The following is a 15,149-nucleotide window of genomic DNA, read 5'->3' as shown; positions in this document are numbered from 1 at the left end:
TATTTGCAATCTGCTCAGAGGTTCAATAGAATAGCGCAATTCTTTCTTGCTTCTTGGTCCCCTTTCTGTTTGGTTCTGGTCCTAAGAGAAGCAAAGCACTGACATCTGTTGCAATGTTCCTCCCCCTCTCCAAGTAGGGATGGTGAAAATCTGAGCATTTTCTCCTAGCAATTTTAAATTATGCTTTTGGTCTTCTTATCCAAATAATATACACTGCAGTATTTTAAATGTTGGGTACCACCTAGAGGAGACAGTGTATACTGATCCAGTTGATGAACATATTTTGAGAAAAAAAAAATCAGGGAAAATGCTTCTCAATATACTGATCTTGTAATTAGATGTTCTAGGAGTAGAACTCAGTCACTGATTGTGCCATTCTGATGCCACAGAAGATCACAAGTTATGTCAGCAGGAATTTGAATAAATGAATGAGAAAGTGAGGAAATCCTCAGCTGCACTGTTTCTGAAGGACTACCGGCAAGCACATGGACCACATAGACCATCAGAGTTAGAAATCTTAGTCCAAAGACTTCATTTTAATAGACTTGCAGAGAACTACTAATCTTTCCTGAAGTCACAAGGCCACCACAACCAGAACTACAAATTGGGGTTCCCAATTTCTATGCAGGAACTTCTTGTAATTCATACATCGCTTATTCTTTTTTTTTTTTTTTTTTTTTTGAGACAGGGTCTCACTCTGTTGCTCAGGCTGGGGCACATGGAGCACAGTGGCGTGAACATGGCTCACTGCAGCCTTGACCCCCTGGGCTCAAGCCATTCTCCTGCTTCAGTCTCCCTATTCACTGGGACCACAGGCATGCATCACCACGTCTGGATTTTTTTTTTTTTTTTTTTATAGAGACGGAGTCTCACCATGTTGCCCAGGCTGGTGCTTACTTTTAAGAGTTCATGCTTTGTACTTTCATTTTAAGGACCTACCACCTTCGATCAATAATTGGAAATTCTGACAAGATATATATTTCTCTATCTCCGATTGTTATTCACAGTGATAAAAAACAGGCACAACCTGAATGTTTGACGGATTGCTTAAATTGTGCCCATATGATGGACACTACCTCAGCCAGGTGATAAGAATGTACCCTCGATGTGATGTAATGAAAAGAGCAATTCACTTCCTTAAAGTCCACAACCCCAGCTGAATCATGAGAAAAACATTAGACAAACCCAATGTGAGGTACATTCAACAAAATACTTGACCAGTACTCCTCAAAACTATCAGGGTCATCAAAAGCATGGAAAGTCTGAGAAATTGTCATGGCTAAGAGGGGTCTAAGGACACATGATGACCAAATATGGGTAAAAACTAGTGAAATCTGAATAAAGCGTGGAGTTTAATTATACCAATATTGGTTCCTTAATTGAAAAATATAACATGGTATCGTAAGAAAAATAAGGGAATATAATTACTTATTTCAAAAGTCAAGTGTATTCATTTTAATAGACTATTGGTTGCTCTAAGATTATATGATAGTGCTTGGCCTATGTTTTTAGCATTAAAATGTTTTATCTTTTATGAAGTGGGGATAGTAGATGGTATCTGTTAAAAAAGTGTTAAAAAATGTCTGTGCCCTATGTCAATCCCTAAAATGCCGTGTGTCCATGAAATCCCTATGTCTAGAAAGCGTTTCTGGCTGGACGTGGTGGCTCGTGCCTGTAATCCCAGCACTTTCGGAGGCCGAGGCAGGTGGATCACCTGAGGTCAGGAGTTGGAGACTAGCCTGACCAACATGGAGAAACCCCATCTCTACTAAAAATACAAAATTAGCTGGGCATGGTGGCGCATACCTGTAATCCCAGCTACTTGGGAGGCTGAGGCAGGAGAATCGCTTGAACCCAGGAGGTGGAGGTTGTGGTGAGCCAAGATCGCGCCATTCAACCCCAGCCTGGGCAACAAGAGCAAAACTCCATCTCAAAAAGAAAGCGTTTCCATATATCGTCTTTTTTTTTTTTTTTTTTTTTGGTCTGGGAGAGTACTCAGGGATTTGCGAGAGGCAGCAAGAAATGTACATCTGTTGAGTATACCTACTGGTTAGGCACCAAGCTTTACACATACATGATTTCTTAGCAAATCTTTGCAATTTAAGTTAGGTATTCCCATATTACAGATAAGGAAGTAGTAGTAATGTAGGATAAATAACTTGCCCAAGGAATGTGCTAACGGGAAGGAAGCAAATCCAAGTTTACCCGACTCTAGAACCTGTGATCTTTTTTTTTTTATAATACCATATCACTTGTTATAGAGAATATCTAAAACTCATTTTAAAGAGAAATAGTGTTCATTTTTTTGTATATATTTTGATGCTACCTTTTAAATTCAGTGTATTCATATAGCAATAACAAGTGTCAGTATTATGCTTTTTTTTTTTTTTTTTTGAGACAGAGTTTTGCTCTTGTTGCCCAGGCTGGAGTGCAGTGGTGCGATCTTGGCTCATCGCAACCTCCGCCTCCTGGGTCCAAGCGATTATCCTGCCTCAGCCTCCCGAGTAGCTGGGATTACAGGTGCCCGCCACCATGCCCAGCTAACTTTTTGTATTCTTAGTAGAGATGGGGTTTCACCATGTTGGCCAGGCTGGTCTTGAACTCCTGACCTCAGGTGATCTTGGCCTCCCAAAGTGCTGGGATTATAGGCATGAGCCACCATGCCCGGCCAGTATTATGCTTTTAAGCTTGCATCCCAACTCGTTTTGTCTTTTTGGTCAAGTAACCATATAAAATCTATCAGGAGATAGTCATATAATAATACCCTGATTATCTGCAGTTAAAACAATCAACACCACAGCCGACTACAAGTTCTCAGGCAGAAGTTAGTGAAAGCCAAGCTGCCTCAAAGAGCTGAAGACATCAAGTTTTAAAAAGAAACACTGGATCAATCACAATGCCACCCAGACCTTGAGATTAAAGAAACTGTGCCTGGTTTTTAGAAAGCCAATGGCGTAACAATTCAGTCAGGGAGAGTATAGGAAAGTGAGGAAGCCAAAGCAACTAGAGAGATGAGGAGAGGGGAGGGGGAAGGGTAGAGGGAGAAAGCACAGCACTGGCAAGAAGAAAGCAACAAACAATATGTAATTTACTAGAAAGCCTAGAACACTCTAAGACCGTGCTAATCAACAAGGATATGTCCGTGGCTCCCCAACTTCTCACTTACATGCTGAAAACAAATGCAGTAAAGAACATATAAGCATATAGATGAATTCTTAACAGTGTTCAATTTAAAGCTAGAATTAAAAAAATTTTAAGGCATGTAACTAATGCATTATAATTTAGGGATCTAAAATCTGGTCTTCTGTTGCTAAAATTTAAATGATTAAAACAAGAGTTTATTTTTCTTGCATTCCTTGATTTACTGAAGTCAATTAAAAATAAAGTCATGTTTAAACAAGTGTTGGAGACCAACTTTTAATAATACATATTTAATTTTCAGAAACATATGCTAACCATCAACAACATGATCAGGGTTTCATTGCCCCAGATGTTATTTCATTGGTACATTATATTGATATTTACAAAGGCTTTCAAATTCAACAACACAAAACAAAACAGCTTAATTTTTAAAAACTACAATGCTTTAAAAAAATGTAAACAGTTTAATTTTTACATTATTGTAAAAAAGAAGACTCACTCCTTAATGTGGCTTAATTTTTTTTTAAGTGAGCAAAGCCTGGTGCTCATGGATAAAGAATGAAAATAATTCTTTACATAGAAACATTGTGCTCCAGTGTGGCAAAGAAAAAAAAATTATATGTACACATATAAAGAAAAGAATCTTAAGCCCACAATTTAGACCACAAAAAAACTTGTCCCCAAATTGAGAAATTTATAAAAACCATTTACATATGGTTGTTGACCTACTGGAAACCTATATACCATTTTCAAAACAATAACTCAGTCAAAAGATACCACTTTTATTAAAAATGAAATTTTGTGCAAAAAAAAATTGTTTAAGCTAGAAACAAGACTATCCCCCCTAGTAAGAGGCCAAAAGAGCCACTGAAATAATTTAACTCTGTTAGATTTAATGCATGTAACCAAAAGGCACATACATGTGATTAATATATTAATATCTTTTCATGCAGAAACTTGTGCATGTTTATAATTATACAACGAAAACACAAACATAACAAAACATAAAGCCTAATGTTTGGCAATCTTATTCTAGCCATACTCCTTTCTACTCTATCGGCCCAGGGTTTCCTAGATCATTAACACTGCCTCTCAAAAAATATATTATATTTGAACAACTTTCAATAAAAATTAAAAAAGTATGTTAGCCTGGAACACTATTTTTTCAGTTCTGATACATATAGAAACTTACTGATATGTTTATTTTAAATGCCATTTCAAATTAAGATACATTTTTTCTTTTATTAACAAACACTTTGATTGCTCCAGTGAAGTCAGCAGAGAGAAGAACTTCTGTGTTATCTGTCTTCATAATACCTTAAAAGTATAAAAAATAGTTTTAAGTTGATTTTTAAAGGAATATGAAGCCTGCTGCCACAATTATCACATGCCCATGACCCTCCACCTTCAGGGGAGAAGATCATCTCCCCACCTTTTCAGTCTCCTTTTCTGGCTGGCTCCTGTAATTCTTTCATTCTGCTGAATCTCTCCTCTGCTCTGAGGCTCACTTTCACTTACCTTGTCTTAGCTGGTCTTTCCCTGGCTTGAGGATATTACAGTCTCTTGGGGCCTGGATGCTTGGACTTATTCCTAGGCAGCCTAGGCATCTAAGTCATCTAATGCTTCATTGCATGGCAAGAAGCTAGTGTGTCATTCAGCCCCAGGACTGGAGTGCTGGCAGAATGGGATCAGCTGGGCAAGTCTGTTGCTAACAGGGGTGTCTAGCGAGGTTGCCAGTAAGGTTTATTGTATAGCAGACATACTGAAACTGCCATGAAATGAAGTACACACGTTTGCTGTGTGAATGCTGACAGCACCTTTTGCCATATGGTCCTTACTGAAAAGCTATATAACTATGCTGAATGGCATAAATGCTTACCTCTTACATTTGCCAGTTGCATAAAAGCACTTAATAAAAAAATTCAGTGTTAACTAACTCTATTATACATAGGTGAAAACTGAGATTTTGAGATTTAAAAAAGAAGAAAATAATCCAAACTTTAATTGGAAAGTTGTGGACAGGATGAGTCACATAAAATGGTTTCACTTAGATGTGCTAAAAACATATCCTAAGCCTTTGAACATTCCTTTACCACCCTTTTGGCATATCTCACAGCAGTGCTGTGCAGTAGTAGCAGCAGCAAAGGACTTAGGAATATGAGAAAGGATAGAGAAGAAAATAATTCACCATACATATAAAATGCTTTGTAAGACACAATAATAATGAAAATGATAACAATAATGCCTACTACATGCCAGGCATTTTGCTAGGCACTTTTACACATACAAGTATATATATATATATATTTTAGATAGAGTCTCACTCTGTTGCACAGGCTGGAATGCAGTGGCACCATCATAGCTTGCTTGTAACCTCATACTCCTGGGCTCAAAGGATCCTTCCACCTCAGCCTCCCTACAGGCATGCGCCACTGTGCCCGGCTAATTATTTAATTTTTTGTGAAGACAGGGTCTTGCTATGTTGTCCAGGCTGGTCTCAAACTCCTGGTCTCAAGTGATCCTCCTGCCTTGGCGTCCCAAAATGTTGGGGTTACAGGCATGAGCCACCATGCCCAGCCTATACAGGTCATATCTAATTCTTATTGAAACTCTATAAACTAGGTTATCATCATTATTTTACACATAAGGAAAATTGAGGCTTGAATTGCCAAACACGTCAGGAACAAAGAGAGAGGGCAATTGAATATATTTTGTGATCCCACATTTTGGGTTTAAGAGAGCTTATTCTTAGACTACACCTACATGGGTACAAAATGACAAACACAAATCTGAGTACAATCCACTAAAATTTGTGCCTCTTAAAAAAGGACCCCGTTAGTTAACTGAACCTTGTTAATGTGGTATATTTTTGAGAAGTTAAAAAAAACCCTGTACTTTTTACTTTTCCTCAAATTGTTTTAAAACCTAGAATTTCCTGTGGAATATGCAGGGGAAGTATATGGAATGTAAAAAGGTAGCACTGGGGAAAAAAGAAAAGAAAAAAAAAAAGGCCAGGTGTGATGTCTCATGCCTGTAATCCCAGCACTTTGGCCAAAGTAGGACTAACCTTTTTGAGGCTAGAAGTTCGAGACCAGCCTGGGCAACATAACGAGAACTCATTGCTAGCAAAAAGAAAAAGAAAAAAAAAAAATTAGCCAGGCATGGTAGTACGTGTAGTCCTAGCTACTCGGGACGCTGAAGCAGGAAGATTGCTTGAGCACAGGAGTTCAACGTTGCAGTGAGCTATGATTGTACCACTGCACTCTAGCCAGGGCAACAGAGCGACACCATGTCATTCATTCATTCATTCATTCGTAAGTTAAAAAAAAAAAAAAGAAAAAACGTAAATGACTTAAGTTAGAAGACAGAAGCTGGATGTGATTCTGAGAAGGAAAGAAAAAGAAAACAGAAAGCAGTTAAACAGGCATTTAGTAAAGGTTTAATCATTCTAACTTGGTTTATTTTTGTATCTTGTACTGAAAGAAATGCTAGACTGAAGTTCATCTTTGTTATCAAAATTTTTCTTCACAGACAGAAGGAATAGTGTCATGAGTGGAGTAGATAGTCCAAATAATACTACAAAAAAATTACTTGAGATTAAAGTACTTGATAACTTTTTAGCATTCAAATACTTTAGAAGCACTCTTTGTACACTGTATCTATTCCTGTGGCTTTATGACCTGTTTGTAATCTGTAGCATGAGACAATACAGTCAATAACTATTATGCAATCGATTTAAAAATTAAAAAAGAATCATATATATATTTTTTGAGTTGGGTGTCCTTCTATGTTGCCCGGGCTCAAGACCTCCTGCCTCAGCCTCCCAAGTACCCGGGATTACAGGTACACACCACAACGCCTGCCATATATATATATTTTTAGACAGAGTCTTGCTGTGTCACCCAGACTGGAGTACAGTGGTGCAATCTCAGCCCACTGAAAACTCCACCTTCCCGAGTTCAAGCACTTCTCCTGCCTCAGCCTCCTGGGATTACAGAGGCGTGCAACCATACCTGGCCACTTTTTGTATTTTTAGTAGAGACAGGGTTTCAACATGTTGGCCAGGCTGGTCTTGAACTCCTGACCTCAAGCAATCTGCTCACCTTGGTCTTTTTTTTTTTTTTTTTCTTTTTTGAGATGGAGTCTCGCTCTGTCACCAGGCTGGAGTGCAGCGGCGCGATCTCGGCTCACTGCAACCTCCGCCTCCCTGGTTCAAGCGATTCTCCAGCCTCAGCCTCCTGAGTAGCTGGGACTACAGGCGTGCACCACCACGCCCAGCTAATTTTTGCAGTTTTTTAGTAGAGACGGGGTTTCACCATGTTGTCCAGGATGGTCTCGAACTCTCAGCCTCATAATCCGCCTGCCTTGGTCTCCCAAAGTGCTGGGATTACAGGCGTGAGCCACCGCACCCGGCCCAGATTTTTATATAACTGATTGGCACTCAATATTACTTGTTGACAGTTTCTTCTCCCTTCCTAATATGAGCATTGTATACAACTGGAATTAATATTCATTCTCAAAGCATATATGCTACAAATGGCAAGAAATTACAAACTTGTAAATAGCCACCTATCTCAAGAAGCTGTTAACTTGTGGCAAGTAGAAAAATTAGCCCTGCTTCATTTGGGTTTAATTCATTTAGTCAGCACATGTTCATCAAGCACCTACTATGTGTAGGCAAGCACTGTGAGAGACACTGGCAATACAGCAATAAATAAGACATGAAAAGTCTCTGTCTTCTAGAGATTACAGACTAGTAGGAGAGACAGGTAATAAAGAAGTTTTACATTTGCATATATTGTTTGCACTTCTCTAAAGAGAATGGTTACCCATAGTTATGAACATCCAAATTTCTTTTTTTTTTTTTGAGACGGAGTCTTGCTCTGTCGCCCAGGCTGGAGTGCAGTGGCGCAATCTCAGCTCACTGCAAGCTCTGCCTCCCGGGTTCACGCCATTCTCTTGCCTCAGCATCTCGAGTAGCTAGGATTACAGGCGCCCGCCACCATGCCCGGCTAATTTTTTGTATTTTTAGTAGAGACGGGGTTTCACCGTGTTAGCCAGGATGGTCTTGATCTCCTGACCTCGTGATCCATCTGCCTCGGCCTCCCAAAGTGCTGGGATTACAGGTGTGAGCCACCGCACCAGGCCCAAATTTCTCATTTTTAATTCTCAGGTGAATTGAAAACAGGTAAAACTTTGAGGAAATATAGTACTGAAAAGTTCAGAAATGGATATCTGACAACCATTAAGTTGCAAACAAGAAATATTCTTTGGTGGCTCATGCCTGTAATCCCAGCACTTTGGGAGGCTGAGGTGGGTGGATTGCTTGAGCCCAGAAGTTTGAGACCAGCCTGGGCAACATGGTGAAATCCCATCTCTACAAAAAATACAAAAATTAGCTGGGCATGGTGGCATAGGCCCGTAGTCCCAGCTACTCGGGAGGCTGAGGTGGAAGGATCACCTGAGTCCAGGGTGGTTGAGGCTGCAGTGAGCTGTGTGTGACTGCATCACTGCGCTCCAGCCTGGGTGACAGAGCAAGACCCTGTCTTAAGAAAAAAGAAAAAAGAAATATTCTTTATACTAGTGAAAACCTTGTTATACTCAAATGAGATAAATGAGGCTACTAAGTGCTGACTAGAAAAAAATATAGGACAAGTAAAGATTTACCAGAAGGTGTGGCATCCAAAACTTCAGCATCTTCACTTTTCTCGTTCCCTTCTGATTTTTCAGATTGCACATCCAAAGATAACATCAAACTTGGGTTTGGTGCAAAGATGGCTGATGTAACAACTGCATTGTGGGCTGAGGAAAAAATTTACTTCAGGATAATTGACAAATTGGATACCAAGACAAACACGATAGTGTATGTTATATGCCAAATATCCTTAAAAACTAACATAGAAGTAACTAAGAGTGATTTAAAACCCAAAAATTTTTCTAAAAAAAATCACATATAAGTTCTGAAATTCCCTGACTTCTCAAATTTTAGACCAAAGTTCTTCCTCAGTATAGATAAAACAAGCAAAGCCAAATGCAAGGCACTTTATCATTGTCAAACTGCCTCTCTAAAATAATGCCTAAATGAATTTACTTCTTCTTTTTTTTAGACAGAATCTCACTCTATTGCCCAGACTGGAGTGCAGTGGTGCCATCTCGGCTCACTGCAATCTCCGCCTCCCGGGTTCCAGCGATTCTCCTGCCTCAGCCTCCCGAGTAGCTGGGACTACAGACGCGTGCCACTACGCCCGGCTAATTTTTTTTGTATTTTTAGTACAGACAGAGTTTCACCGTGTTAGCCAGGATGGTCTCGATCTCCTGACCTCGTGATACGCCCGTCTCGGCCTCCCAAAGTGCTGGGATTACAGGCGTGAGCCACTGTGCCCGGTCATGAATTTACTTCTAGTATATATCCACTTTAACTTGATTCTCTTATAAGACACACAAAAGCAAGTATGTACTTACCTTTAATACCTTCCCAGAAGTCATTACGATCTCTCCTGACTGAAGTAAACTTGCTTAGGTCATGGTAAGTACTCCAGATATAAACATACTTATCTTCTGAACCACTAACGAGGTAAGTAAAATCATGGCTGAATTTGGGGGAGAAAGGAAAAGCAAATAAAATGTGTGTGTGTATATGTTTAAAGGTTTCCTTTATCAGTGCTTCGTACTTTGTGATACCTAAAATAACACTTGAAGGGTCTTGTTGAATATGTAGACCCATGGTCTCACTCTAGATGTTCTAAATGTGTACGTGTGATGTAGTGGCCTGGCACTTGTATTTGCATCAAAGCTCTAAGTATCTGTGATGTTAGTTAATCCACGTTGGGAGGAATGATGATTTAAGGTGTGAAAGACAGGGGCAGAATACTTTACCAATTGAATTAATTACTGTATAATTCAAGAAAAAAGAACTGGTAAGAAAACGGCAAAAGAAGAGGGCTAGAAAGAAGAAAAGGTAGCTAACCCTATTTCAGGAGAGTGTCCAGAACCCAAATTAGAAATTTAAATAATAATGATATGTAAAGTTTTGAATACAAGACACTGTGCTGTGGGGTGTTAAAATGCTTTCTTAGAATCCTAAAAGGTTCCTTCCTTTCCTAAAAGGTTCAAGACAATGGGGCAGGGAGGGGAGTGGCGGGATGAGCCGTAAGCCCCCTTAAAAGCGTAAACAAAGGTACAAAAGCAAAAACTCTAGAGATGAGAGTCTTCTAATCTTGGCTCTACAACTATGACTTTAGGCCAATCACTTAATTTTCTGAGTCTTGGTTTCTTCATTTGCAGAACAGGGTCAATTCGAATAATTCTATATACTATATAGGTGGACAAGGTACGTATTGCATGATAATAAACTACTACTTGCAAAAGTGAAAAGAACCCCATTAAACATAAGGCATAGACCAATGGAAAAATGGAATTAGGGGAGAAATGTTTTGATCTCCTTTGGGAACTTCTCATTGCCAATTTACCTGAAACTTGCTTTGATCTGGCTGCTGCTATTGACGTAACCCTTATACTTCATGGATAGTGACAAATCTCTCAAATCATATAGTCTGATTCTGGAGTCATTTGAGGTTACCAATATCTAAAAGTAGATCAAATGAAAAGTTAAAAATATCATCTTTTAGTACAAGCTAAGCTACAACCCAAAAAGGGTGTTACACACATACAAACTAATATACCTCAAAACTAGAAGAAAAGCGGTATTCCACAAGAAAGAGAATACATTTTTTGCCAAGATATTAAGAACTTTCAAGAATCTACATATAGTATGGAGAGAGATGGTTTTGAATACTGCAGTACCTTATTTTCTCCAGGTAAAGGCTCAATGCCAGTAATTTTTCTTCCAACCTTGTTGCGCCCTCTAGTAGATCGGACATGTATTTGTGTATGGTATTTCAAATGCTAAAAATAAACCAAACATTTAACATATTAGAATTAGGAGCATGTGTGGTGGCTCGTATCTGTAACTCTAGCTACTCAGGAGGCTGAGGCAGGAGGACTGCTTGAGCCCAAGAGTTCGAGGCTGTAGTGAGCAACAATTGCACCACTACGCTCTAACTTGGGTGACAGAATGAGACTTTGTCTCTATAAAAAAATTCTTTTTGCTTGGGCGTGGTGGCTCACGCCTATAATCCCAGCACTTTGGTAGGCTGAGGCAGGTTAATCACTTGAAGTCAGGAGTTCGAGACCAGCCTGGCCAACATGTTGAAATCCCATCTCTACCAAAAAACACAAAAATTAGCTGAGTGTGGTGGCACGTGCCTATAGTCCCAGCTACTCAGGAGGCTGAGGCACAAGAATCACTTGAATCCAGGAGGTGGAGGTTGTAGTGAGCCGAGATCACTCCATTGCACTCCATCCTGGGCAACAGAGTGAGACTTCATCTCAAAAAAAATTTTTTTTTAAAATTAAAATTAGAAGACATCTCAAAAGTCATCTGTTCCAACTCTTAAGACAGACATGGTATTATTTGTCCCTATTTAGAGAAAATGCAGTTAAAGCCCAGAGGGGATAAGCAACTTGTCCAAAACCATGAAAGTGTTTACTAAGTATACAATTATATAATTTACAAAAAACAATCATTTACCTCTGTATCATAGAAAATACATCTGCCATCATATGTCCCAATCACTGCATATTTGCCATTCTGACAGAAATTTGCAGCTGTGATCAATTTTGTCTGACCATCTACTTCATTCCACAAAGCCACTTTTTTGTCAGGTATGTTCCAAAGGCGGAGCTTTCCATCCAAAGACCCACTTAGAAAATACCTGTCATCCTAAAGAGGTGGCAACAGAGAAAGTTTTCATTTTACCACATCAAGAAAAAACTCATTAGCAAATCAAATCAGTAAGTCTATTAGAATAGTTTAAAAATGTAGATTTCAGGGCCAGGCGCGGTGGCTCACGCCTATAATCCTAGCACTTTGGGGGAGGCCAAGGCAGTGGATCACAAGGTCAAGAGATCGACACTATCCTGACCAATATGGTGAAACCCCGTCTCTAGTAAGAATATAAAAATTAGCTGGGCATGGTGGTGCACGGCTGTAGCCCCAGCTACTTGGGAGGCTGAGGCAGGAGAATCGCTTGAACCTGGGAGGTGGAGGTTGCAGTGAGCCAAGATCGCACCACTGTACTCCAGCCTGGCGACAGAGTGAGACTCCTTCTCAAAAAAAAAAAAAAAAAAAAAAGATTTCATTTAAAAATTTTTATTCTTTAAGCAAGCATTATTTTATGCACCGAAAGCAGTAACAACAATAAGAAACCTCACTATTCACTTTGGAGAAATAAAATTCTAATTATCATATCCTTAAACTGCTGTTTTGCAAGATATGGATGTCAATAGATAAAGTGTTTGAGTGTGTATTGCATGGAAGAAGGTTCTGTGATCAAATAAGTTTGAGAAATTCTGGGTTACAAAAAGTTAAACATGATTCTCAGTTAACCTGCATTTTGAATCTCCAAAGAGGATAAAGTAGAGGTAGCATTTTTCAACATATTTAACCACAGACTTTTTTTGGGGGGGGCGTGTTTAGGGGAGGTGCTAGACCTTTCAGGAACATGCTATGGGAAACACTAACCTATATCATACCTTCCTCTGGGATACATGTAACACTTGGATAAAGAGTAACATCAGTTAGTGGCCCCCAAAACCAGTCATTTTTGGAACTCTAACACCATGTCAACAGAGAATTACTTCATCATTCACATTCTGCTCTGAAATCAGCGGTTCTCAACCTGCGGCAATCTGACCCCGCAGGGGACATCTAGCATTATCTGGAGACATTTTGGTTGTCAAAACTGGTGGGAGGATCAGGATGCTACCAGTATTTAGTGTGTAGAGGCCAGGGATGCTGCTAAATATCCTATAATGCACAGCCTTCTCTCCCCCGTGTAACAAAGAATGTCAATAGTACTAGGATTGAGAAATCTCCTTTAAACTAAATCAGTCCTACCACTAAGCTTGTTTTGTTTTTGGCAACATAAGAATTTTTCTCTCTTTCTTTTTTTTTGGTGATGGGGTCTCAGTTTGTTGCCCAGGCTGGAGTACAGAGGCTCGATCGCGGCTTACTGCAGCCTCGACCTCCTGGGCTCAAGTAATCCTCTCACCTCAGCCTCCCAAGTAGTTGGGATCACAGAAGCACACCACCATACCTGGCTAATTTTAAATTTTTTTATAAAAATGGGGTCTCCCTATGTTGCCCAGGCTAGTCTCAAACTCCTGGCCTCAAGTGATCCTCCTGCCTCAAACTCCCAAAGTGCTGGGATTATAGGAGTGAGCCACCATACCCAGCCAAGATTCTTCTCCTTCTTTTTTTTTCCTTCCCCCACCCCAAATCCCCCTGCCCTAAGGGTTTCTGTTCCTTGCCAAAGATTATTATTCTTACCCATCTCTGAAACCTGTCAAAGACAATCTACAAATAATGGACATCTTCATGGCTATGGTATAGTAAGCTCACTCAATGTGTACCAGTAGAAGAGCTGAACAAGTAAAAATACTTTAACTTAGTCTTCTAATTCAGAATTGTCACATACATACATCTATGTATGTGTATCTCCATTTTGCTATTCCTTTTTTTTTTTGAGACGGAGTCTCATTCTGTCACTCAGGCTGGGGTACAGTGGCACAATCTTGGCTCACTGCAACCTCCGCCTCCTTGGCTCAAGCAATTCTCCTGCCTCAGCCTCCTGAGTAGCTGGGATTATAGGCATGCAACACGACGGCCAGCTAATTTTTGTATTTTTATTAGAGACGGGTTTCCACCATGTTGGCCAGGCTGGTCTTGAACTCCTGACCTCAGGTGATCCACCCGCCTTGGCCTCCCAAAGTGCTGGGATTACAGACATGAGCCACCACGCCTGGCCCATTTTGCTATTTCTTTTCTAACTCTGCTACCTTTCTTCCTTTAACATTATAATAAAAGTCATATTTCCCCCCCAAAAAAAGGCATCACTACCCTATTCTTTCCTAGCCCCTCTTAAAAACACTCCAGGTCAGTACGATTTTTAGAAATAGGGCTTTATAGTTTCCAAAATAAAACCAAATAAAAGCACTATAAAAAATCATTGGCTGGGCCAGGCGCAGTGGCTCACATCTGTAACTCCAGAACTTTGTGAGGCCGAGGCAGGCGGATCACTTGAGGTCAGGAGTTGTAGACCAGCCTGGCCAACATGGTGAAACTCTATCTCTAATAAAAATACGAAAATTAGCTGGATGTGGTGGTACATGTCTGTAATCCCAGCTACTTGGGAGGCTGAGGCAGAACTGCTTGAACTCGGGAGGTGGAGGTTGCAGTGAGCCGAGATTGTGCCACTGCACTCCAGCCTGGAGACTGTCTCAAAAAACAAACAAACAAACAAACAAAAAACATGGCTGAACAGAAAGTTTAATAAATAATAAAATACCACATGGAAAACAACTGGATGGGTGCAGTGGTTCATGCTTTTAATCCTAGCACTTTGGGAGGCCGAGGTGGGCAGATGGCTTTGAGCCTAGGAGTTTGAGACCAGCCTGGGCAACATGGCAATACCCTGTCTCTACTAAAAATACAAAAATTAGCTAGGCATAGTGCAGGCATAGTGGTGCATTCCTGTAGTCCCAGCTACCTGGGGAGCTGAGGCAGGAGGATCACCCGAGCCAGGGAAGTTGAGGCTGCAGTAAGCCGAGACTGCACCACTGCACTACAGCCTGGGTGACAAAGTGAGACCCTGTCTCCAAAAATAAATAAATAAATAAAAAGAAAAGAAAAGAAAGAGAAAGAAAACGATCACAACCAAATATCTCTTTCCAACCTGATACTTTATAGCTAAAATAAAGTTATGGAAAGATTTATGGATGGAAAGATTTTGCTCAGTTGCTGATGGGGTAAATCCATCCTTTTGTTGTGTGTATAGGGAACAGGGATGGGGGTGTTATTCAGAAACAGGACTCTAATGACTTGATCATCAAAACTGGTAAGAATTAACATAGTTTTTTTGTGTGTGATAGAGGTGGAGTCTCACTGT

The 15,149-nt window shown here is 40.0% G+C and overlaps 1 protein-coding gene across 2 annotated transcripts in view; it reads right to left on the bottom strand.

Moving 5' to 3' along the window:
• Window positions 1–3,403: 3,403 nt before the first annotated feature.
• The window catches only part of WDR44 (WD repeat domain 44), a 100,965-nt gene continuing 89,219 nt past the window's right edge, over window positions 3,404–15,149 (bottom strand). For both annotated transcript variants that reach the window (XM_004064760.4, XM_063702970.1), the window contains exons 15-20: window positions 11,732–11,923; window positions 10,945–11,046; window positions 10,611–10,726; window positions 9,604–9,731; window positions 8,809–8,943; window positions 3,404–4,458 (exon numbers count right to left, since the gene is read on the bottom strand). In XM_004064760.4, coding sequence (XP_004064808.1) covers window positions 4,364–4,458; window positions 8,809–8,943; window positions 9,604–9,731; window positions 10,611–10,726; window positions 10,945–11,046; window positions 11,732–11,923 — 768 coding nt within the window. In that variant the 3' untranslated portion in view covers window positions 3,404–4,363. The remainder of the gene's footprint in view (window positions 4,459–8,808; window positions 8,944–9,603; window positions 9,732–10,610; window positions 10,727–10,944; window positions 11,047–11,731; window positions 11,924–15,149) is intronic.

Source organism: Gorilla gorilla, chromosome X (genome assembly GCF_029281585.2).
Source record: "Gorilla gorilla gorilla isolate KB3781 chromosome X, NHGRI_mGorGor1-v2.1_pri, whole genome shotgun sequence".
In the NCBI taxonomy this organism is placed as follows: Eukaryota; Metazoa; Chordata; class Mammalia; order Primates; family Hominidae; genus Gorilla; species Gorilla gorilla.
Note: the sequence above shows the minus strand (reverse complement) of the source record. Positions and strands in the feature narration are given on the sequence as shown.